This window comes from Vanessa cardui, chromosome 23 (genome assembly GCF_905220365.1).
Source record: "Vanessa cardui chromosome 23, ilVanCard2.1, whole genome shotgun sequence".
Classification (NCBI taxonomy): Eukaryota; Metazoa; Arthropoda; class Insecta; order Lepidoptera; family Nymphalidae; genus Vanessa; species Vanessa cardui.
The window spans coordinates 339,068-366,042 of record NC_061145.1 but is presented as its reverse complement, the minus strand read 5'-3'; the positions used below and the strand labels follow the sequence as shown (position 1 = coordinate 366,042).

Genomic DNA, 26,975 nt, shown 5'->3' with positions numbered 1-26,975 from the left:
TATATCTTAGTCCTAGTAGGAGAACATTAAGAGCATGTTATTAAGGTAACGGACAAGTGTGATCTTTTTAATTGGATTAATCGTATTTACATTGAAAAATAATTCAGAAGATCTATAGCGAGATCTGAAAGGCACATTAATGAAAATCCTTTCTTAGATATTATCGAATTTCAGGAACAAAGCATCAACCTCAGGAGATAGCTGGCGATCATTAGCGGTATTAAGCCTTTTGACTTTCAGCAATCCTTTTCAAACTGCTAATTAGACTGGTCTTTGTTCCAATAAATGAAGACGTTTCGATAGAAATCAAAATATATATTGAGAATTTTTGTTATGGTTACATTAACTGTTATTAACGGAAATAACACAGTATTCAGCTCAAGGTTACGAGACGTTCTTTTGCAAAATCACTTTCTCTCTCATTTAAATTCAAATCTTGGTCGATGATGGGGCAAAATGTTTCGCTAAGTGGTAGAAATTTGTACTCTCCGGGTAGGAAACCCATTAAAATTACCGCCAAATTACCAATGAAGATTATTTTCGAAATTCAACCTTTGATTTATTTATATTATGTTTTTCGATTTTAAATTTAAGGTAAACAATATCAATTTACACATTTCCAACTTATTTTTCTTTCCTTATGTCTTCGAGAGGTATCAAACAAAAATAAATGATTGAATAATAGAAGTAAAGCGTACTCACTATTTTGTCTGTTTTTATGTGAGAATATATTTTTGATTTATTTCAATTTCTACATATACACACACCGTTATAAATTTAAAATACATTTGCATTGCATTACATGTCGCATTTAATGAAAAATAGACTTTGATCTCTAACGAATGTAATTATCTCAAGATAATAAGTACTAATGAAATAAAAACGATTTGATAAATTCTTTGTATTCTATTTATTATACCATAACATAGTTTTATATAACAATACATAATTGATTTTGATATAATAAAATATAAAAATCCAAAATGTCCTAGTGGTTTGGAAACCTGAATATTACCTTAACTTTCCATCAAATCAAATTGTAGCAAGTACTATTCGTGAGGTTAATTAGTGTAGTATTCTATAAATATAATAAGGATTCGTTCGTAGATAAGATCAACAAGGAAACGTATTCAGAATAACACGTGACCAATATCATTGAAATAGTCATAGAGGCAGGAGCTGGATGCGAGTAGCCGAAGATCGATCACAGTAGCGTGCTATTGGAGAGGCCTATGTCCAGCAGTGGACGAAAAAAGGCTGTTGACGATGATGATGATGATGAATCTCATTGATGAATGTGAAAGACGCAGACAATTGTGTTATTAAAAGAGATATCGCATCGGTTTGTTTTACATTGTTTCTGAAAGGGTCATTCGATGGGTTCCCATACAGAAATCAAGACAATCGACAATTCAAACAAAGGATTCTGAAGAGTCCTCACTGGTGTATTCTTTGCTCTATCGATTTTATCTTCTCAGCAAAAAGGGGTTGATACTATTCGACGACTATCAAATCTAAGCTCGCTTATATTATAGCTTTTTGCTCATCATTTGATATCATAGTTTCCGCCCGAGACTTCGCCCGCGTTGGAAAGGGGAATGGTGTTAGATTTCACAATACATATGGGAATTTAAATACATATGTAAATTTCTGACTATCAATAAGCAAGTGTAATCACTTCTATATTGAATAAAGATTTTTGACTTTGCTTTGACTTTGGCGTATGCAAAACCTTCTCTTTATTAGTCAAGTCGTGAAAAGTTTAACAAAGAAACACAAAAATATCCTATTTTTTTTCTCATTCTATGTCTGATGTTATCGACATTGATACAAATATACTTTACACAAATATTACTTAAACAATATCTTATTATAAAAAATACAATAATGTTTACATACAACCCGGTAACTATATTTATAAAAAATCATTAGTTTCCTTCGCAATTCAAATGCGTAAATTTCGAAATCGCTTTATTTTAACGGCTCGTTACTCACAAACGATCGGTTTCTGATGGACATTAAATTTCCTTTAAATATAGCAACCGACCATTATGATATCCGATATACTTTACAAAATAACATCATAGACGAATCAAGAGCAACGCATGACTGGGAGATTGCTTGGTATCTGATAGTACTGCGGTGTCTCATTGAGCGTGGTCGCCCCAATCATGTCTCCTCCCGCCACCAGGAGGAGCCTCTTCTTCTTATGGTGTCGTAACAGTGAAGCCACACTAGTGAAGCTGCGTTCGCCACGTCGAGCGAAGCCAAGCGCCAGACGCCCATCTGGCCGCCGCCTTACACCAACGTTGTGCACCGAGTTAGCACAAGAGACGCTCAGCGTGTATGCGTGGTTGGGCTGTAATTGAACATCGTTTCATCATTACTACATATTATAAAAATAAGTCGTCCGTCTGTCTGCATGTTCGCGATAAACTTAAAAACTACTGAGCGGATTTTCATACGGTTTTCACGAATATACAGAGGATTCATAAGGAAGTTTTAGGTATATCAACGAACGAAAGTTGATAAACATGTCGGAAAATACCAACAAATAAATATATAAAAAAAACTTATGTCCCCTGTGCGAAGACAGGACGAGACGCTAGTTTAATTTTATTTTTGTATTTATAATAGGTATAAAGACTAACAAATGTAACACTTGATGGTAGGTGGTCAAAACTGACAATACACATCAGCTCTGTATAAAATATTCACTATTTCTTACATCAATGCGCCACCAATCTTCGGAACTAAAATGTTATATCTCACCATTTAAACCACACTGAACAATATCATATACTACCGTCAAATGGGTGGAATATAGACAGACGGACAAAGGCCTATCACTTAGTTAATAAGGCAGTAACACCAAATTAATTAATTAATTAAGTCAGGATAAGTCAAAAAGATCCTCTCACTCCATAGCGTAGGTAAATGTATAACACTAAGTTTCCGACTCCCTAAGTCAATACAATCCTCCTGGGCCACTATTTGTTGCTGTAATAACATTCCTCAGATTATAATATTGCCTGTCAATTAATATAATCATTAAAATTAATACAGATTTCCATACGTATTAATTAAATTTAATTGTTTTATACATACGGTTCTACTCGATTGAATCTATTTTCGGACCAATGGTAACTTTATGTTTAATTTTATTTTATATTCGAGTCTAAAAATACTCTTAAAAGTACTTCAAATAATACTCTCCTTAAATATTTTTATAAATAAAATTCAATACTTTAAAATAAATTCTCATATCATTCCACATATGAAAGTGATATTTTTTCAAATTTAACCAAACAATTTTTTTTCTTTTAAGAAAAAATACCAAATCAGATTTTAAGTTAACATTGTTATTTTTATTATTAGTGTTATTCATTTCGGGATATTTACCATGTTTTATTTTTTTTTTGTTCGATGGAGCTCGAAATGGAAATTGGAAATCCAAATCAGTTTATAAATGACAAAGTTCTTAATTCGGAAGATAAAAAAATAAGAAGCTCTTTTTTATCTGTTTTTAAACGCTTAACTACTTTACTTATTCGAGTAAAATATATTTTGATTTCAACAAATTAAATCAGGAATATTAAGGGCCGCGGTTTATGAGATTAAGCATAATTGGTTTACCTGACTCGAGGGTCTCAATATGAACGTCCCATCCGGTTGTCCCATCAAGAGGTTTTCGGCCTCAGTCCTGTCGATGCTCATGTAGAATGGCTCGTTCTCCACCGGCACCGGTAGCGGCCGCGCCGCCATATTGTTACGTTCCCATTCCCTTTCGCAAGACGGCTCCGTTTCTGATTCTTCGGATTGTGTGACATCGTTCGTTTCTGAAATTAACATCAAGAAACATATAAGTTAGTAGTAGCTCGCGGATTCGCTCGCGTTTTAAGTTGTTGGTTGTCGTGTTTTGGGCAAAAAAGTAGCCTATATCCTTTCTGGGAGTTTAAATTAGCTTCATACCAAATTTCGTCAAATTCGATTCAAGACTTTTGTCGTGAAAGAGCGACAGACAGACAGAGTTACTTTCACAACAACAACAACAACAACAGCCTGTAAATTTCCCTCTGCTGAGTTAAGGCTCTCTTTTAGGAAAAGATTTTTATCCACCACGCTGTTCCAATGCGGGTTGGAGACACACGTGGCAGAATTTCGATAAAATTAGACACGTGCAGGTTTCCTCACAATGTTTTCCTTCACCGCCGAGCACGTGATAAATTATAAAACAAATTCAGCACATGAAAATTGAGTGAATCTTGCCTGGGTTTGAAACCGCAATTGTCGGCAAACATGCATGCGTTCTACTGGGCCATCTCGGCACAGTCAAACATATCATCCAGTTATCGGTAATCACATAAAATGTTGTGTTATATGAGGGTTTCCCTTAATAACACGTTGGCGTTGTTAGTGAATAACATTTTAACGCCCTCACTTACGACTTACGGCGTAAAAGCTACACAAAGATTTCTATATTTATGTCTTTAGTAATTGTCCATTAAAATGAATGAGATAGAGCATGTTACTATCTCAGACCAACATAAGTATTGCCAATTAGTAGAATTCCAATTGTGGCGACTCCATGTTTATAGTAAAGTCAGGATAGCGCCGCGATCTAGAGAGTCATCAACATGACTAACATTTGCAAATTATTTGTCGCTATACATGTTTTTTTTAAAAAGGCGGATGTAATTGGGGAATATGCATGATTTTTTTTGTTTAGAGTTCAATGCCCGCTTATACGCATTCGCAATTTTTATCATCTTTGTTGCACCGGGGATCGCCCAATCGCTTCTAGCTGGAAACTTCAAGCGGTAACTTCCACATCGAAAGCCAAACTTGCAAGGCTTGCACATAGCAAGACCGTTTTTGCTATACAATGTTTATCAATCAGGAGTATAATTTACAAACAACTGGAACAGGATTATGATTAGGGAAGCTGTATGTGACTAATACCTAGTATCTCTGTTTGTCTTCAAAACCGTGGGGAAATTCTAAAGTACAGACATTTACAAGATGTTACTATATATGTAAATATGCGTGTGTCTCTAAAACAGGATTATGACGTCATGATAGATCACATCCCTTTCATCAGTCTTAATACTTTGGACAATACACCCAAAAGCAATGCAAAACGCTTTTAATTACCGTTTTTCAGAGGATTATTGACCAAACAGTTCCCAAAAAGAATTATTCACAAAAGCAATTTGTCGGAATGATTTTTTTAATAAACCATAATCCTCAATATTCGATTGTGTTTATGAAGGTTTAATTTTTAGTTAAAATCAGAATAAAGTATATATGTGTCTGCTAGACAAGGTCCTCCCCCTACCATTGAAAAGAACTTTTTGGAACCGTATAAGCTGGAACACTTGTGACAGAATATCATCCATTTTTTTTTATGCGGTATATGGCAAACGAGCAGGAGTCTCATCTGATGGAAAGTGACTACCACCGCCCATAAACATCTGCAGCACCAGGGAGCTAGCAGGTGCGTTACCGGCCTTTGACGAAGGAGTACGCTCTTTTCTTGAAGGTTCGTATGTCGTATCGGTTCAGAAAAACCGCCTTTGGTTTCACAAAGTGAAAGTGAGCGAGGCAGAGAATGTCTTAGAAATCGCGCTGGTGTGGATTTTCGGACATCGAGGTGGTGCGGGTGAAAAAATTCGGAGGTGAAAATGTTGCGGGTGATTGGTTATCACAATGATTTCCTTTACTAATTAAACACAGGAAAGGTCAATGGGATTTGCCAGGGAACCCACAAAAAAACTTAAGCATTCTAACTATTGGACAATTTCGGCGTTAAGAGAATGAGCCAATTATTACAGGAATAATAATTGATCTTTGGTGCCATGATTGGCGGCACAATGAGAGTATTGGAACGACAAAGGATAAAGGTATATCAGGGTATATTTTACTTGGTGGCAGGGCCTTGTGCAAGCCCGTCTGGGTAGGTACCACCCACTCATTAAACTCAAACTCAAACTCAAATAACTTTATTCAATATGGAAGCATTACACTTTCTTATTGATGGTCAATTGAAACACTACCACCGGTTCGGAAAAGAAAATACCCTGACCTGAGAAGAACCGGCGAAAGAAACTCAGCGGGTTTTTTTTTTTTTTTTTTTATTTGTCTCATATATTATTTAAACAATTTAATATGAGATGAAATAAATAATAAATAAATTAGTTATTCTACTGCCAAATAATAGTACTCAGTATTGTTGTGTTCCGGTTTGAAGAGTGAGTGAGCCAGTGTATGTCCAAGGTTGGTTATTTCTTACAGCGTCTTTGTCTATGGGTGATGGTGACCACTTACCATCAGGTAGCCCATCTGCTGGTCTGCCGATCTATACCAAAGAAAAGGAGCAAATTATATATCTTTCTTTTTAACAAAAAGTTAGTCTAAGTCTAATTTAAATATTTGCCGACTTTTAGAAAATAGAACTTATTGTGTAGCAATCATAAATTCATCCAATTAATCGAATGTTGGGGATCATAAATTTTGTTCGAAATTTGAAAAATTACGGCTTCAGATTTTTATTATAGACGTCAATTTTAGAACGCTAAATATAACCTAACTATTATCGAGGTGAATGGCCGTTAGGACTTTATGACGTATAGCTTTAAATCGATCCGATTGGTTAACCGAAAATGATTCGCTTGTCATTGGTTACTTGATATTCCCTTACCTGCAATCACGTCGGTGAGACAATGAAACACGCCGTAAAATAAGTCGAGTACACCGTCACTGAATCGTACACCCAAATTGTACACTAATGGCACACTCACTTTGAACCACCAACACATTTTTGTAATTTATTACATTTTTATATTTATGTATGTATGTATGAATGTTCTCTTGTAAGACTATTATATATTTGTTGAGCGATATATATTCGTTGTCATATATGATAAAGAAAACACGCAGAAGAATAATATTTTCGAAATTTTGATGTTTTTACTAGTAATAGTAATTTAAATAAAAAGTCCAATTTTTATTTATTTCACACACATTGTGTGAAACTTTTTCGAGTGATTCAAGGTCAAATTTGAGAGTAATTTTTATAAATTGTACATCTTCTTTTTGGAAAATCTGATCTACGAAGTCTTCTATTAATTTCTTAAGTTTTTAATACTGACATGGTACATTGCTTTATATCTTTCTGTCACCTTGATAACACATTAGAAAGAACGAGACAGCATTATACCATTTATACATTTAATTTTACGTATTCTCACAGTAACTGTACCTATAGTTGATGATGTAACTGATATATTTTTGTAAGATTATAAGATATATGTGTAAACATAAATTTAAATATGAAGGCACATATAGGTCACATAGCATCCAGTGCTGAGTGGTTTAATTAATGTTAATTCGCCGACGAGCCACTTGAGTGAGTCAAATATTAGTCATACTATTCCAGCGTCTTGTTGCATGTACTTAGTTATAGCTATTGAGTTTAGTTATGTATAATACATATAATGAAATTGGAGAGTCTGTTTGTAATATATAAATAGCCCTTATTCAATGCATTTGTATGTATACACGATACATATACCAAAATAACATTTTTTTATTTTTGTCTGTCTGTCTATTTGTTCCGGCTAATCTCTGGAACGGCTATACCGATTTTGACGAGACTTTCACTGGCGGATAACTGATATAATAAACAGTAACTTAGGCTACAATTATTTGTTCAAGGTCGCGGGCACAGCTTGTATTTTTATATATTTACAAACTTAGTTATATTTTGGTCGTTTGAAATTTTTTTAATGTATTTAATTTCATAAAGTCTTATAAGTATAGTCACACAATAGACTTTAAGCCCTTTCCGTCTTAATTAAAATTGTATTATTATTAGTAACGTCACTTCACAAACACTGAAACAATACTGGAAGTGTTTCACATTGATGTATTTTTTATTTTATTTTGTTGTTCGTTTATTTTAATATCCCTAGTGTTGTACCGTTATAGCAAACGGCTTCACATTAACAACTTAATTTAACAGATAATATTTTATCCATCAGATAAAAGCTTTAAATTAAACATTTATGTTATTTATTTATATTTAAATATCAACAAAAAAAATATTACAAAACAATTTAGTTATTTTTTTTTGGCAAAATATTTTTACAATAGATCATAAAGTAGATAATGTTAATTGAATTCAATAACGTAAATTTAATTAAAAATATATTACTATAAGCCAACGTCGATATCGACAATGACTTTAAACGACATATCGATAACAATGTCACATCACTGGCCACATGTTCTCCACATGACACGAGTCCGTTTCAAATAAAAAATAAAGATTCATGAGAAAGTGATGGAAAGGGCTAGTCAAAACAAAACTATCGTAACAACGATGACAGTGACGGCTCAGTAGATTTTAAGATGAGAATTATAACTAAATATCGCGGCTACAAATATAGGCAAGAAAACATGTGAATACATACAAAGATTTCTTTACAATTCATCTCGTAATCTGAGATTAAAGCAAATATCGTTAATATAATTGCTCGCTATCAAAGTACATTCGAAACATAGACTTAATATGCCTACCTTTACATATAATAAAAATTGAAATGTCTGTTTTTAATATTAAAATAAACGCTTTTTACTAAATGAATATGTATTAATAGACCATACATATATCAAAATAACATTTTTTTTTAAATTCTTGTCTGTCTGTCTGTTTGTTCTGGCTACAGGACTTTCAAAGGCAGATAGCTAATGTAATAAAGACTAACTTAGGCTTCTTTTATTGTCAACCGACTTCAAAAATTAGGAGTAACTTTTCACTGGGTGGACCGATTTTGATAATTTTTTTTTGTTTGAAAGGTAATACTTTCCTGTGAGGTCCCATTTTAAGTTTTATTTTTTTCCGATGATTTTTACGGATACCCGTATGAAAACGACATAAGTCTTAAATTTGCATTATGTATATGCGCGACAAATAGGTGAATAACTGAAAATCACGTTAACCAATTTTGATAATTCTTTTTTTACTATAAAATATATACTATAAGGGTAGTTTGGTGAAAGTTTCGTAAGGTTCTGAGCATAGGATCCATGACAAAGTAACGGAACGGAAGGGAACGGAACAATTCTGAGGAGCACGTTAGCGATACTCGGTCGAATCTTTTATTTATAGGTTATTTGGATATTTGAAACACCTTCCGTAATGTGGTTATGTTTATGTAATTATCATAGTCGAATATTATAATCAACTAGCTACCCACCCCGGCTTCGCACGGGTGCAATACTGATACTAAATATACTACAGAATTTGTTTATTTGACGACCTCCGTGGTCGAGTGGTGTGTACACCGGTTTTCATGGGTACGCCACTCCGAGGTCCCGGGTTCGATTCCCGGCCGAGTCAATGTAGATTATCATTAGTTTTCTATGTTGTCTTGGGTCTGCGTGTTTGTGGAACCGTCGTTACTTCTGATTTTCCATAACACAAGTGCTTTAGCTACTTACATTGGGATCAGAGTAATGTATGTGATGTTGTCTCATATTTATTTATTATTATTTATTTATTTACGACATAACATTGCAAACTTCTATAATTATCAGTGTTTCTTTACTATATTGTTCATGTATTATTTATACAAACCTTCCCCTGGAATCACACTAAAGTAGTTTCTGATTCATATAAACGGAACGCTTAATCTATCCATATTAAGAAAAATTAGTTAGTCAACATCAGCTTCACTTAAAATCAAAAAAAAAAACAAAAAGAAAAACCGACTTCAAACAAAACACTACTTTAAAACAAATGAATATGCACTAAAAAGTAATAAAAATAATTGCGTATTTAACATTTTTTTAGAATCCTCCTAAGTAAAAAAGTTTTCAATATATATATTTTCTTTGTTTTGTCTTACTATAAGTGGTAGCTATAAGTAAGAGCAATATTTTTTCTATATCTGTAGAACTCCTCCTTTTCATTAGATATTTTATATTCCTTTTGTATACAACTTCGTTTTACCCACATTTCTTTTTTTCTTTTGTTTTAATGATAGAAATTATAATTCAATAATTTCATGTTACACTGGCATTTGACAGCTGACGTATGCTTCAATTCTAATTTATAAGTACGTTTTTAAATAATAGGGAGTGAGTACTCACTGTAATATTAAGTCCTTAAATATAATAACATTATCTTCACTTATTTTAAGTTATATTACTTAATTATTATAGTTTTTTCTTGTTTTTATTTTTTTAATTTTACTTTATGCTTTTCTATTATCTTTTTAGTTAAATTACAATAATACTTGTTACAGTTCTTGTATTTTACGTTTATCTTTTTTTTTTTTACAATATGTTTACTTTCATATTCTTGAATTCGTTCTACGTATATTTATGCTTTAAGTGTAACAACTATCATGGCTGGCAGCTATATTAGCTTTGTGGTTATTTGGTTTAGTAGGTCGTTTTATTTAGTATATTATAATTTATAATTTTATATATTAATCTTATTATATTTATTTATTATTAATATATTTATTTCTATTTTTTTTTAGTATCAGACTATTTTATTTATTATTTATATTCTTAATTTTTTTTTTTTTTTTTGGTATGTCGTCTAAGGGTAGTATTCATAGTGATATTTTCCTCTCCCCATCCTCTCATGGATACTCTAGTGATGATAGCTTTCACAGTACATCTTATCCTTCATTAAATGTCACCCTCGATTCATGTTTTTCCGACTGTGTAAAAAATTTTAATGTCATTCACATCAATGCCCAAAGTGTTCCGGCTCATTATCCTGATATGCTTGCATCATTTGACTCCCGCAATATTCATGCCATCCTCATCTCTGAATCTTGGTTAAAGCCCTGCTTACCATCGACATGTTACTCGTTGCCCGGCTTCCAACTGATTCGCAATGATCGTAGCGGGAGGAGGGGTGGTGGCGTTGCAATCTACTTACGCACCTGTATCCCTTTCTCAGTACTCAGCTCGTCTGCCCAACCACCTTCGCCCGATGCGATCGAACATTTGCTTATCGAAGTAAGTCTGTCCTGTTCTAAACTTCTCCTAGGTGTATTTTACAACCCTTCTTCTCTGTCTAATTATTTTACCACTTTTGAAAACGTTTTACATAATTTTATCCCTACCTACAGTCACTCCATTATTATGGGTGATTTTAACACTTGTTTACTTAAAGATGACTCTCGGTGTAAGAAATTATTAGAAATAACTGATTCCTACAATTTACATGTTTTACCTCTTAAGTCTACACACCATTCTCCTGGGTGTATTCCATCCCTTCTGGATCTTATTATGATTTCTTCTCCCGATTTTATTTCAAAATATGGCCAATGCCCTGCTGATGCATTTTCCTATCATAACCTGATCTTTCTTTCGTATAAAATTCGTCCTCCTAAAGCTAAATCTAGAACACTTCTGTATCGTAATTTTGCAGGAATGGATCAGATTCGACTCTGTGATGATGCTCGCCAGTTGGATTGGTCGTCGGTACTCTCTGCTGAGTCAATTAATGACAAAATAGATAAATTTCATAGGCTGCTTACTCAATTATACGATACCCATGCCCCTTTGAGACCGGTTAAGTTGAAACACCTTCCAGCGCCGTGGTTGTCAGACGACTTAAAAAAGATGATTGAAAAAAAAACCATGCTAAAAACAAATTTAAGATGCATGACACAGACATCAATCGCGACAAATATAGGAAAGCTCGGAATCGATGCAATACAGCATGTAGGGACGCTCAACGACGCTACATTCACAAATCTGTCGAAAACGGCGACACTTCAAAAATCTGGAAATTTCTTGAAACACTAGGAGTTGGTAAATCAGCACATAACTCTCCCATTAAAATTGACGTTGAGCTTTTAAATAAGCATTTCTCTTCACATTCTGTACTTGATAGTGTTGATAAGCCACTTCTATATTTCCACCGTTTACATTTTCCTCTATCACTGAATGTGATGTTAAGAAGAACATATTATCCACGTCTTCGAATGCCGTTGGTACTGACTGCATAAGCCGTAAAATGATTATTCCCATCCTTGACATTATTGCTCCTACTTTAGTGCACATCCTAAATTACTCCATCACCCGTAGCACATTCCCTGATGCTTGGAAAGGTGCTCATATCATACCACTTCCCAAAAAACCTAATCCTATTAACAACTCCGATTACAGACCGATTTCCATTCTTCCATTTCTTTCCAAAATTTTAGAAAAAATAGTTTTTCAACAAATAAACACTTTCCTTAACAATCACTCCATCCTCAACTCTCTCCAATCGGGCTTCCGCGCGGGTCAAAGTACGGTCTCTGCTCTGGTGAAGGTTACTGATGACATTCGTGCAGCCATGGATAATAAACAACTCACAATTTTAATTTTATTGGATTTTAGCAACGCATTTAATTGTGTTGATCATGACATCCTTTTGAGTTTGTTAAGTTCTATTAACATATCTCCATCAGTGGTAGATTGGTTTCAAAGTTACCTCAAAGGCCGACGACATCGTATTCGCCATAATGAGTCTTTCTCCTCATGGTGTGATGTTCAGGCAGGGGTTCCTCAAGGTGGCGTCTTATCTCCTTTACTCTTTTCAATTTTTATTAATTCTATCACTTCAAGCATTTCTTCTCTCTACCATATGTATGCAGACGATATCCAGATTTATCGACATGCATCACTTCAAGATCTTCCTGCAGCGATTGATGCTATTAATGACGATCTTGTTTCAATCTCTGAGTGGAGCAAGCGATACGGACTTAACATCAATCCAAGTAAATCGCAGGCAATCATAATTGGTAGTCCAGGCATGATCTCTTGGGTAGATTTATTAAATTTACCATCTGTGGAATACAGAGGTACTACAATAGCCTACTACTCTAACGTTAGAGATCTCGGTGTGTATTTAGACCAGACGCTATCATGGTCAGTACAAATAAAAGAGGTCAGTAGGAAAATATTCGCTGCATTGAGCTCATTGCGGCGACTCCAATCTGTACTTCCAATTCCTACCAAAATTATGCTAGCAAACTCTCTCCTTTTATCAATTCTAGATTACGCAGATGCAAGCTATCCTGATCTCACCGAGGACCAACTGAATAAACTTGAGCGACTTCAAAATATTGCTATTCGATTCATATTTTGCCTACGAAAATATGACCATGTCTCCGAATATCGTTCAAAACTCAAGTGGCTTCCTATACGTCTTCGCCGGAACTTACATATTCTTTCTCTTCTGTACTGTGCGCTATTTAACTATAGTTTTCCTACATATTTAAAAGATAAATTTGAATTTCTTGGTGATCCTTTTTCTTTAAGATCTAAGCGGTACCTAACACTTAAAATGCCTGTACACAAAACTAAATTTCTAAACAAATCGTTTACTGTACAGGCCATAAGGTTATGGAATGCCCTTCCAGTAAACATTAAAAAGGCTCCATCTATTTCAGTTTTTAAAAGAGCCGTTAAAAACTATTACCTAAATAATAATTCAGACGACTTTAATTAATTATTTTATATAACATTTATTATGTAATTTTATGTATTTTTATATCATTTTATTATCTTAAGTATGTATTAGTGTATGATAGAGATATATATTATTTATATATAATATATATGTATATATATTTATATATATATATATATATATATATATATATAAGAAGTATAAGTATTAGTGTGTAACTATTTGTATGTAAGTTTATGACTGCACCGCCTACGCCGATGGTTTTGGATTCTCCCTTTGATTGGGTTGTGTGTGTGTGTGTGGGTTTTCAAGTGGTGCCACGCTGTATACCTTCGGGTTACAGCCGAATGGGCCGGCACGCCCGGGGAAGTACCACTCTCTCACTTAAAATCGGCGTAAAGTGGTAGTTATGCTACCGCGTTTCGTCCGGTAAGTGAGAGTTCCGGAGGCCCAATCCCCCTCCCCCCCAAAACTTGATGGTTGTGCAGAATTTGGTTAAATTACCCCAGGAGGGTACCATCAGCGACAGCGGTGGAGAATCCCTCTCTGGGCATCCATGCTCAGGACATACACCACCTGAGCAGGGATGCCCAGGCTGCCCTCCGAATTCTGGGGGGGGCAATTTTGCGCTCGCCACTGTTCGGGGCAAGCGGAGCAGGCATCATAAGGCAACCCCTGCCACCCTCGCTGTGGACTTCTGCAACATAAGGGGACTCAACTCCAACCTCAACGCCGTTCACTACCATCTGGAAACGGCGAAGCCGGCCTTGCTCTTTCTAACCGAGACCCAGATATCTTCTCCTGCCGATACGACTTTTCTCTCGTACCCCGGGTACAAATTGGAACATTCTTTTATACCACGAGCTGGGGTATGCGTTTACGTCAGAGATGATATCTGTTCTCGACGCCTCGGCAGCCTTGAAGGACAGGACCTATCGATTATCTGGCTGCGTGTAGACTGCGATGACCATCCGCGAATCTATGCGTGCCTTTATAGGTCCCATAGCGGTAATGCCGAAACCGACCGACTGGTTGAGCACGTCCAAATGGCTACAGATTCCGTGCTTCAGCAGATTCCATCCGCAGAGATCATTATTCTGGGTGACTTTAATGCTCACCACGCAGAATGGCTCGGCTCACGCACCACCGATCATGCGGGTAGATCTGTTCTGGACTTCGCTCTAGCATATGATCTGACACAACTGGTCAACTCGCCAACGCGAATACCGGATGTGGAGGATCATACACCTTCCCTGTTGGACCTTCTGCTGACTTCACATCCGGATGGCTATCAGGTTATCGTCGATCCCCCTCTGGGCTCATCTGACCACTGTCTCGTCCGGAGTACAGTGCCGGTTGTGCGGTACTCACGGCCTCGCTTTGTTGGGTGCCGCCGAGTATGGCACTACAAGTCAGCAGATTGGGATGGGATGCGGTCTTTTTTTGCATCTTACCCATGGGGGCAGATTTGTTTCTCGCCGGATGATCCGAACGCTGCTGCTGACTCTGTTGCCGATGTGGTGCTTCAGGGTATGGAACTATTCATTCCTTACTCTGCAGTACCCATCGGTGGCAAGTCCCAGCCTTGGTTTGGTCGCTTCTGCAAAACGGCATCACGCCGAAAGTGGGAACGCTATCAAACCTGGGCTAATGCATCTGCGTCTCGTGATGTAAATACCAGCGCATTTAAAAAGGAATACAACTCTGCCTCTAGGTCCCTCAAAAACGTGATTGCTAGGGCGAAGACGGAGTACATTGGCAGAATTGGCGAGAGACTGGTGCGTCTCCCTTCAGGAACACGAGCGTTCTGGTCTCTCGCTAAGGCTGTCTTAGGGAATTTCTGTCAGCCATCTTTTCCATCTCTCCACAGAGACGGTGAGTCATTGGCCCATACCGCGAAAGAGAAAGCTGATCTTTTAGGCTCTCTCTTCGCGTCGAACTCGACTCTGGATGACCAAGGAAAATCTCCACCAACAATTCCGCGATGTGATACCACGATGCCGGAGGTTAAATTCCGGCAAAGTGCAGTTCGTAAAGCACTTCTTTCCTTGGACATTCATAAGTCGAGCGGACCCGATGGTATCCCTCCAATCGTGCTACGGACATGTGCTCCCGAGTTGGCACCGGTCTTAACGCGTCTTTTCCGGCAATCCTACACATTAGGCGTCGTCCCGAATTCCTGGAAGACAGCTTTGGTGCATCCGATCCCTAAAAAAGGCAACCGCTCAGACCCGTCCAATTATAGGCCTATAGCCATCACCTCCTTGCTCTCCAAGATAATGGAGTCCCTCATAAACTGCCAGCTCCTGCGGTATCTAGAGGAGAACCAGCTGATTAGCGACCGCCAGTACGGTTTCCGTCGGGGTCGGTCAGCCGGTGATCTTCTAGTTTACCTTACTCACAGGTGGGCTGAAGCAGTTGAGAGCAAGGGGGAGGCATTAGCAGCCAGCTTGGACATAGCGAAGGCCTTCGATCGTGTATGGCACAAAGCGCTTCTTTCGAAGCTTCCTTCCTATGGGCTTCCCGGGAAATTATGCAATTGGATTACCAGCTTTTTGGCAGATCGGAGCATCAAGGTCGTTGTCGACGGTGCATGCTCTGACTTAAAATTCGTCAATGCTGGTGTTCCACAAGGCTGCGTTCTATCACCCACTCTGTTTCTTCTGCATATCAATGATTTGTTGCAAATCGGGAACATTCATTGCTATGCAGACGACAGTACCGTTGACACCTTATACACCGGCCGCGCTAATATTTCTCGGGAAAACGTCGAAGAGAACCGGAACAAACTTGTGTCTGAAATCGAGTCTTCATTAAACAAAGTCTCGAATTGGGGCCGGCTAAATCTAGTCCATTTCAACCCCAAAAAGACGCAAGTTTGCGCGTTAACCGCTAAAAAAACACCATTTGTCGTATCTCCACGATTTGAGAACATTCCGATAGCCGCTACAGGTAGTATCGGAATACTTGGCGTTGATATTTCGAGCCTCGTTCAGTTCCGCGGTCAATTGGAAGGCAAAGCCAAATTGGCTTCAAAAAAGCTGGGCGTGCTCAGCAAGGCGAGACAGTACTTCACGTCGGCCCATCGCCTTAAACTTTACAAGGCGCAAATTCGGCCTCACATGGAGTACTGCTCTCACCTCTGGGCGGGTGCTCCCCAGTACCAGCTCCTTCCATTTGACCGCATCCAACGTAGAGCGGCTCGAGTTATCGACGATCAAGCTCTTTCTGATCTCCTTGATCCTTTGGCTTTGCGTAGAGATGTCGGATCACTCTGCATCTTCTACCGAATTTTTCACGGGGAATGTTCCGAGGAATTGTTCGGATTAATCCCGGCTGCTGAATTTCACCTTCGGACATCTCGCCAAAATTCTAAGTTTCACCCGCACCACCTTGATGTCCGAAAATCCACAACAGCGCGATTTCTCAGACATTTTCTGCCTCGCACAACCACTTTGTGGAACCAGCTTTCGCCGGCGGTTTTTCCGAACCGATACGACATGGGAACCTTTAAGAAAAGAGCCTACTCCTTTTTGAAAGGCCGGCAACGCACCTGCAAGTCCCCTGGTGTTGCAGGTGTCCATGGGCGGTGGTAGTCACTTTCCATCAGGTGAGCCTCCTGCTCGTTTGCCTCCTATGCCATAAAAAAAAAAAAAAAAAAAAAAAAAAGTTGTCTGGAAGAGATGGCTAAAAAGCCATAAGTCCGCCCATTGTACAACACTTTTAATGTACTTCTTTTGTTTTGTTTTTTTTTTTTAATCCTTTTTTTTGTATTTTATTAATTTTATGTTACTTTCTTTTTTGTTTCTGTTTGTGGTGTGCGATAAAGAATTATAAATAAAATGAAATAACAAGTATTAGACTACTTAAAAGTCGATTTACGATTATATAATGTAGTTATAATTATTGCTATATTAGGAGTCGGTGTCAGCCAAGAAAACCCCCTTCAGTGTATCTATCAAAAAACAATACGAGAATACTTTAACAAATACGTTTTTTACAAATTAACTTTTATACAATAATATACTGGATCAATCAAGGGGCTCGTATCGCTTCTTTCTTTTGATTGTTGGGGCAAGGGCACCGTGGCTGACACCGTCCTTTAAAATTAATTAGAGCTTTAAAATTACGCAACGGATTTTGATGCGGTTTCTTTTAATATATAGAGAGATTCGAGAAGAAGGTTTTTGTATATAAAACATGGACAATATAGTAAATAGACAAGAAAATATATGTAGTGTACTTAGTGTCAACATTGCATGTGCAAAGTCGAGGCGGGTAAGGCGGGTATCGTAACTCATTACACGATCGTGATCGTAGTGGTCTGCGGTTATTAATTTTGTTCTCAGAATATGTCTACTACGAGTTGTGTAGCTGCGAATTCTGTCCCAACGCCTGTGGAATATAACGGGCGTTTCAAGCGTCGGAAATTATATCGAATGAGATTATTCGTTATTGTCATCATTTCCTCCGACCGGCATCTCCAGCCTCCCGAAATGTAATCGGATATGAACGCCGAAGTCATGTCCTCATACATGATTACGAGGTGCTAAGACCTGTGAGCCCATGTAAATCTAATATTACGTATATATTTACAATGCTGGAAGTAAGTTGAATACATGTTGTTTTTTTTTTTTAAATAATATGAGACAACATCACATACATTACTCTGATCCCAATGTAAGTAGCTAAAGCACTTGTGTTATGGAAAATCCGAAGTAACGACGGTACCACAAACTCCCAGACCCAAGACAACACAGAAAACTAATGATAATCTACATTGGCTCGGCCGCGAATCGAACCTGGGACCTCGGAGTGGCGTACCCATGAAAACCGGTATACACACCACTCGACCACGGAGGTCGTCAGTTATCATCTTATGCTAAACGTTCTCCTAATTTTTTTCACGCCAGTCTCTATTATCTTTTCACTCTTATGACCTTTATCTATTCAAAATGCCAAACGTGTAAAAAACTCGTCACACCGACAATCTGTCGACAGGGAAGTCCTTTTGCGTATAATTCTTGTAACTTAGTGGTAGGGCTTTGTGCAAGCCCGTCTGGGTAGGTACCACCCACTCATCAGTTATTCTACCGCCAAATAACGGTACTCAGTATTGTTGTGTTCCGGTTTGAAGCTTGAGTGGGCCAGTGTAACTACAGGCACAAGGGACATAACATATTAGTTCCCAAGGTTACTGGCATATTGACGATGTAAAAAATAGTTAATATTTCTTAAAGCGTCATTGTCTGTGGGTGATGGTGACCACTTAACATCAGGTGGCCTATATGCTCGTCCGCCAACCTATACCCCAAAAAAGGCACACTCACCTTTCAAAACTAAACAATAACAAAGTATTGATATTTGGTGGCATAAAACCTTAGTACGAGGAATGGAATCATATGTGTATAGTTTCTAACAGAAACATATCCGTCCTCCCAGGTATAATCAATAATACTTCTAGGAGGATATGGATATGTTGACGATTAAAAAGTACTTGCTAGGTGACTGTTTGAATAAAGTACACGTAATTGACTTATTGGGTATAGTGTAAAATACATACAGAGCCAATGGGTCGACAAGACTATACGCGCAAGATATTTCGTAAAGTTGGTACCGCTCGTTTGAATCGATTAAACGAACACTCAGCTAGAAGAGACGCACCAACCAACTACACCAAATCAAATGTACTTCATTGAAGTAAACTTTACAATGAAGCTTTTTTGAGTCGTCAATGTTTAAACACTACTGCCGTTTAAGAAAGCATCTTCCAGCGAAACGAAACGGTAAGAGACTCGCATAGTTGCTCTTTTCAAGCAAACAGATTTACTACTAAAGTTATTAATTGCGGGATATTTACCATGTTTTTTATTTTTATTCGGTACGTTTGCTGTGTACGAGAAAGGAGGTCGTTCGATATGGACACTTCTAACTTTATCAACATCTACCCGCAAACTTCAGTCTCGTGAACAAGACATTCGTAGATAATGTCGAAATATCGAGCTCCACCGAATAAAAATAAAAAACAAGGTAAATATCCCGCAATTAATAAATTTAGTAATAAAAATAACCGTGTTAATTTAAAATCTTAAACAGATTTACATTGATGTTTTTCACAATTAGTATACTATCCTAGTATGATGGAACCCGAGCATAAATACAAGCGTTTTTTTTTTAAAGTATTTTCTTAATTAATAATAAGGTTTAGAGAGCCGAGATTGCCCAGTGGTTAGAACGCGTGCATTTTAACCTATGATTTCGGGTTGAAACCCAGGCAAGCACCACTATACATATATGTTTATATTGTGTTTATAATTCACTTCGCGCTCGGCGGTGAAGAAAAACATCGTGAGGAAACCTGCATGTGTCTAATTTCGTCGAAATTATGCCACATGTGCATTCCACCAACCCACATTGGAACAGCGTGGTGGAAAATGTTCCAAACCTTCTCTTTAATGGGAGTGGAGGCCTTAGCTCAGCAATGAGAAATTTACAAGCTGTTACTTTACAGTAAGGTTTATTTACAAATGTTTCGGTATCTAGACACGCGGTAGCGTGTCAGACAAGTTCAGGTAACAGAACTGGCGAGTAGCACCGTGTGTAATTTTATCTTATTATATATGTATGCATCCTTCCAAATTATTATGGAACTTCACTCAAAAAGTACTAAGTCTATAAATGACATACTAGATACAACCTTACCTCGCTTGATGCCGAGCCGACTCTCGAAGTAATTCATAATAAATCCGAGCAACGAATCGTCTCTCTGCTTGAGACAAACATCGCAGTAATCCCGGCTCACTTGCACCGGCTCCAAGTAATCATCGACAGCTAACTCGGGCTAAAATAATAAATATTTGTTTATGGTATTCATTATTTATTTATTTATTTTGTCTCAGACATAGTCCATATTTTAATTTTAGTGTTACATGGCAACCTTATAACTAATGTTAGTAAAAACACATAATAATAAAAATAAAAAGCAAAACATAACAGAAACAAACAAAAAACAAAAATCGCCATTCTTAGACAGCGTGTAGCCATATCCATATTATGTTATAAAAAGGAGCTATAGGGGTTAAAAAGGCCTCGTAGCTGATTAATAAAGAACATATGATTATTGGTGAAGCGATTTTGTTCAATTAAACTTTATTGACGTTATTAATAAGTTGGGCATTAAATAAATAATAATGTGCCTCATGAGGTGAAAGTTATGCCCATATTATCAGCCAGCTAGATAGTCAAGGTTGGTGTCCGGTATAAGGCGTAAAAAGTGTTTCAAGTCTGCTTCATAACCAATATCTTCAAATTGTTCGCTGGTTTGGTCCTTAGCAACAAACAGATAGACAAAGTTATTTTCGTATTTATTAAATTAGTAAAAATAAATTGAAGTCGAAGTATTCTATATTTAAGTAGGCTCATTAAAGTCACATCGCTATGTAACAGTTTTGAATTAAATGTTCTACCGGTTCTGAAAGTAGATTCTAGAAAGAACTGCCAAAAAGATCATCAGTTACTCTATTCCACAATTCGAATAATAGAGCATGTCAGTAAAGTTGAATGTAATATACTTCATATTATTCATTTTTAATAATCAGCGACAAGTAATATAATCATATTGAACTAAATATATCATATTAGGCCTCATTAAGATCACGAACACAATATATGTAAGGTAATTGAAAAACGGAGTACGTGTTTTATACTGAATATATATCCTAATTTGATTCTTAGATGTATCCTAATTGACATATTTCGATAATTATACAAATTAGTAATTCTAATTTTAAAAAGATATAATTTATACGCTAAAATCCTAGAATCGCCATTGCACCACCAACCGTGGCAAAACTGATGATTAGACTTGGCAATAAAACAAAATTTTGATTCAACATCGTGAGGAATATGACTAATTTCAACGAAATTCTGCCACATGTGTATTACCCGAATTTGAGAAGTGTGGTGGAATATGCCCGATCCTTCTCCTCAAAGGGAGCAGAGGCCCAGCAGTGGGAACTTTACAGGCTGTTGTTGAACAATTTATTATTCGATAAAACAATAATTCCGAAGCCATTAACTTAGTTGACTTTATTCGTGACTTCAACAGTAATACAATTGTAACTCGCAGAGTACTTCATGGACAGAAGTTAAAAATGCTTTTAAATTTTTGACAAATAGTTAAGTTTAAAAGTTAGTTCATTTCATTACGAGCACTGCAGTGAATACAAACATCGTGATTTAATTCAAAACTGCATCAGAGAAAGAATTACATGTTCTAGAAGCGTCTACATTAATTTATTTATAACTTATTTCTAGATCTGAAAAGTTATAGTTATTGGTATAGTCAATGGCGCTTATAACGTTTTGCCATACAGCAGAATTATTTCGTAACAAACAACTCGAAATTCATCGTAGAAAACCAAAATAGCGTGTCATATACTAGTTGTCGCCCGCGGCTTCGTTCTCGTTTTAGAGCGTTGGTTGTCATGTGTTAGGCAAGAAAAGTAGCCTATGCCCTTCCTTGGAATTCTAGTTTACGTCATACCAAATTTCATCAAATTCAGTTCATTGATTTGTTAGTGAAAGAGAGACAGACAAATAGAGTCGCTTTCACATTTATAATATTAGTATAGAGTACAGTATTAGCTGTGACTGTCGTTTCGAGTTGGCCTTTGAATGATAGTAATGACAGGGGCGTATTTAGGAGAGAGCAACCGGGGCAACTGCCCTCCACATGAGTGGGGGCCACATAAGTTTTCAGCGAGTTAACTTAATATTTTAAAAGTTACCGATACAAGTAAATAAAGCATAGCTTACTGATTGAAATTAAAAAATCGAATGAATTCATACTATAATTATTGGGGTCTTCACGCTTCTCTTGGTCTAGAACCTCCTTAGGACCTTTAAATCCGACTCTGGTTATAGAACAGATTATACGGAACCCTTTGAAAAAATGCCGTAGCAAATTTCCATTCATTAATCATTACGACATAAAATACCAACGGGAGGTGATGAACGATATGAATGTGTCATTTTCATATTCATTTCAATTTAGTATTTTCTACAAACGAATTCATCAATCATGTAATTTTGTGTCTCACGGCAAGCGTATTATACACGGTTATACAAACACATACACAAACTCACAGTTTGTGTATGTGTGCGTATAACCTAACGATAGTGAATAATATTTTTATACTGAACTAGATAACCATCTCTAATCAGACTCTTTACTTGGTGGTAGGGCTTTGTGCAAGCCCATCTGGGTAGATACCACCTACTCATCAGTTATCTATGATTTAGGAGTTATTTTATGGTATAGGTTGGCGGACGAGCATATGGGCCACCTGATGGTAAGTGGTCACCATTACCCATAGACAATGACGCTGTAAGAAATATTAACTATTCTTTACATCGTCAATATGCCACCAACCTTCGGAACTAAGATGTTATGTCCCTTGTGCCTGTAGTTACACTGGCTCACTCACAATTAAAACCGGAACACAACAATACTGAATACTATTGTTTGACGGTAGAATAACTGATTAGTAGGTGTTACCTACCCAGACGGGCCTGCACCAAGCCCTACCACCAAGTAATGGTTTACTGGTGTGAGCACCAGTGTACCTATTGTTGTTTACCTAGACAATAGTAACAGTGAACCGGAAACCTTCGTGCGTGACTCTGACTCGCACCCGGTTGGTTTTTTTAATTATTTTCAGAAAAAATAAATATTTTTATTTTATTTTTTACATTTACATCACGGATATCTGTAACGAGATTTGAACGAGACACAAACCACTGACCACGATATCTCAGATGTTATGTCCCTTGCGCCTGTAATAACATTGGCTCAATCAACTTTCACACACGAATAATTTTCGAGTGAGTTAACACCACCAATAGTTAAACACCACACAAACACCAGAGCGACAATTCTACTAACAAATTGGTAAATTTATCGCCAACAAATCGATACGTTACTAACATAACGATACATTTATGGTTCGATCGAAATTGGATCAGAATATAATCGAAATAAATAAGCATAAATTGCTTTCAGTTGCAATTAAGCTGATATATTTAAGACAATCGGAAACGTGCCATAACCGTTAAATGTTAGTAGAATTGCTCCCCAAATCGAGACAAATGAATACAAATATTTAATTTAAAAAAATATATATCACTGCATAGCATTAAACAAAGTCGCTTTCTCTGTCCCTTTGTATGATTAAATCTTTAAAACTACACAACGGATTTTGACGCGTTTTTTTTAATAGATAGAGTGATTCGAGAACATTGTTTTTTATAAATAAAACATGGACAATTTAGTAAAGAAACATTGATAATTTTAGAAGTTGCCACTGTGATGTCATTGCACCGTTGAATCGCTAGTATGCAATAATTAGCAATCACATCACTTATTACGTTGATTATCACGGACGAGGCAAGCGACGAGAAATAACAGTAACTCTATAAACAAAACCTAGCATGATTAAATTGGATTAAACTCCTGACCTCGGCTCATCTAGTAATTTAATTCTTTCGGTTTTATCAAATTACGACGTAAAACTGACATTAAAATCACAAATACATAATCACTGCGTCGTAACCGCCGCGCGCGAGCACGTTTGTTTACATGTCTGGACGTTAAATAAGTTTTTATGCATTTTATGTAAGTTTATTTTTTAAACTAATTTATTTTAGCCTCGAGTGCAAAGCTATTCTTTGTGAAAAAATAAACTGACGAAACACAAACATGAAATGATAAAAATTTATTATAACATTTAAAGCATATTCTAAATACTGTGTAGTCATAAGTTTAAAATATTTATGTCACTACATAGTATAAAAGAAAGTCGCTCGCTGTCTGTTCCTGTGTATGCTTAGATCATTCAAATTAAACAACGGTTTTCGATGCGGTTTCTTTTAATAGATAGAGTGATTCGAGATGATGGTTTTTTTATATAATACGTAGACAATATAGTAAGGAAACAAAAAAAATCTGTAGTTTACTTAGTATCATTAAACCCGTGCGAATCCGGGGCGGGTCGCTAGTATTATATGTGTGAGTGTATGTTTGTCTGTTTATCGGTTTAACGGTAAAACCACTAAATAAACTTTAACGAAATTTGGTATGTAGCCTCAAGAAAATTACTATGAAATTCAAAGAACAGGGCATAAGGTACTTCTTTATACCCAACATCTGCATAGCAACAATTGAAACGCCAACTAATTTCGTACATAATAGGACTGTTGAACGTAAAGCCAGTACATAAATAAATTAAAAAAAAAAAAACAAAAAAAAAAAAAGCAAAAATTAAAAAAGTAAGTTTTTTCGTACTTACGCCGGGCTCTTCGGCTTGTGGATAATTTTCTCTCGGCACATGTATCGAATCGTACATATCATTTGAACTGTTCTCATATACATTGCCATCTCTTGCTATTTGTGCATCATTTTGTTTTACATTTTCTTCTCTTTCTACAGCTACTTCTGTCTTTCTAAAGAACGGTAACTTAAAAGATTGGAACAACTCCTGTATTTTAACGATACAGGGCTTTGCTTGATTCGTTGGAAATTTATTTAAGTCTTTTATACTATCCCTCTTTGTATCCGGGATATCATTATAGCACAGATCTTCGTAGAAGTGATCTTCTGATATTTTGTCATTCAATTCTTCTGCTGTAGTTAGAGATTTGTATTTTGGTTTCGACTCTGACTTTTTACAAGTTTTCTGAATGTGAAACGTCTTATCTGTTTTAACAGAATAATAACCTCGGTCAGTACAAATGTCAGTCTTCGAAAAACGTGACTTAAGGTCGAAAATGGGATATTCGTACAAGCTTAAGCGAAAGAATCTGTTAGGTTTCTTCGCTGACCCACCGTCCATGGGTACGTAAGATGATCGTTCTTGTTTTTTCGCGTGATTTCTGTACAGAAAACTTTTCGGAGCGGTGATCTTTTTCAAAATCTCCTCAACAGTACTGAAGTTGATCGTTTCCTGTTGACTTATCTTGCGTACGCTCACAGTTTGATATTGATTTTCAATGCAGAGATTTGTTTCTTTAATCGTGACGATATCATCATTATTCAAACAGGTGAGATATTTTTGCGGATTGTTTTTCAAATCTTGTATGAATATTATAAATTTGTTCGCATTGATATTTGGACGCCATAGTTTCACGAGCCCTTCAGAGACATCCTGTAAATTACGACACAGATAAGTGACAAAGTTTCGGAGTTTCGTAACTTCGGAGAATTTATTCGCTTGAGTTAATTTACTGTGTTACTCTAATATTGGAGTTATTGATAGCGGTCGGATAAATGTAATATATACTCGTATAATACCTTAATGGCAGAGTTTCGATAACGTGGGAACGTGAGAAGTTGAACGCCTATTAAAATGTCTTCATATATCTGCTACTAATGCTCTTAATACCATGAGTAGAAGTGAGTTTGTGTTGATGATAAAACTTGGCTATTTATTTCTCTACTGCCATATTAGTCGTAGAGTGATCTACATTTTTATTCTTTCAAATAGCCATTGATCTTGTTTGATAATAATATTTGTCTGTAGATACCATACCTTTTTTATTATTATTGATTCTAATGAAACTCTTACGGCTTCGATAGAGAAAAGAGACTTCTCAAGGATATCAAGGACTGTACAAAAAATAATAATTTAGTGCAAATATGTACTGACACACTATCTAAATTCAATAGGTCAGAAGAGGACAATTAATTCTAAGTAGCGATCTTAACGTTGATTGCTAGTAAGAATTTTGTGGACATTAAAAAATAATAGCTTTTTAAGTCCCAAAATCACAAAACCTTAAGACCTACAATAAACTTAATGATTTTGATTTTTATTAACTTTATGCAAATTTATGGAGAATCAATCAAGAACATACTACATTAATTTAATTCCACTTGAAAAAAGGTACTAACTGGCAATGAAATTATCAGGCTAACTAAGACAAAACCTGAATATAAAATACATCTTTAAATATTTTAATAATTTCATGCAATAATTAGGTAAGATGCAATAAACTCACTAATAGCTTTTCACCATTTATCTGCTTCTCCTTCACAAAACCAACGAACTCATTCATGTCACTGCTCTCGAGAAGCTTCACGACATCTTGTACACTCAGTCCATTTATTTTTAAGGCCATTTTAGACTAATATTATTTATCTTTAGAAATTCATCCCTATTGGTCACTTATCCTTTATTTACTTCACTGTTTGAATGTTATGTGATCACTGCGTTGAGTGTTTCAGGCGTGCCGCTAACAGAGTGCTTTATTTATCAATGACGTGACACTTGTTAAGAAAAATCACAAACAGTGAACTTATTTAGAAGTGTTAATGTGTCACACTAACAGACTTCAGTATACAATGATATATTTCACGTTTATATTTCTCAGTACATTCAGTTAACGAACATATTATAAAATTAACTATATGTACTAGACAATTGACCTT

General features: G+C 36.3%; 1 protein-coding gene across 1 annotated transcript; it reads right to left on the bottom strand.

Annotated features, from left to right (window-relative positions):
* Positions 1–1,229: 1,229 nt before the first annotated feature.
* Positions 1,230–26,901, bottom strand: LOC124539868. Its single transcript, XM_047117228.1, has 5 exons — positions 26,546–26,901; positions 24,838–25,692; positions 20,192–20,330; positions 3,637–3,839; positions 1,230–2,359 (listed from the first exon to the last, which is right to left on the bottom strand). Exons 1-5 carry the CDS (start codon positions 26,663–26,665, stop codon positions 2,093–2,095), a joined length of 1,584 nt encoding a protein of 527 aa, XP_046973184.1. The 5' UTR covers positions 26,666–26,901; the 3' UTR covers positions 1,230–2,092.
* Between the last annotated feature and the right edge of the window lie 74 nt (positions 26,902–26,975).

Bases quoted from the DNA above. Each gene is read 5' to 3' on its own strand.
- LOC124539868 (XM_047117228.1), bottom strand. From the start codon at position 26,665: ATGGCCTTAAAAATAAATGGACTGAGTGTACAAGATGTCGTGAAGCTT. The intron at 3,840-20,191 runs GTAAGGTTGTAT...TGTTAATTTCAG, and splicing joins TCGGCTCGGCATCAAGCGAG to AAACGAACGATGTCACACAA. The intron at 2,360-3,636 runs GTAAACCAATTA...GTTCAATTACAG, and splicing joins TATTGAGACCCTCGAGTCAG to CCCAACCACGCATACACGCT.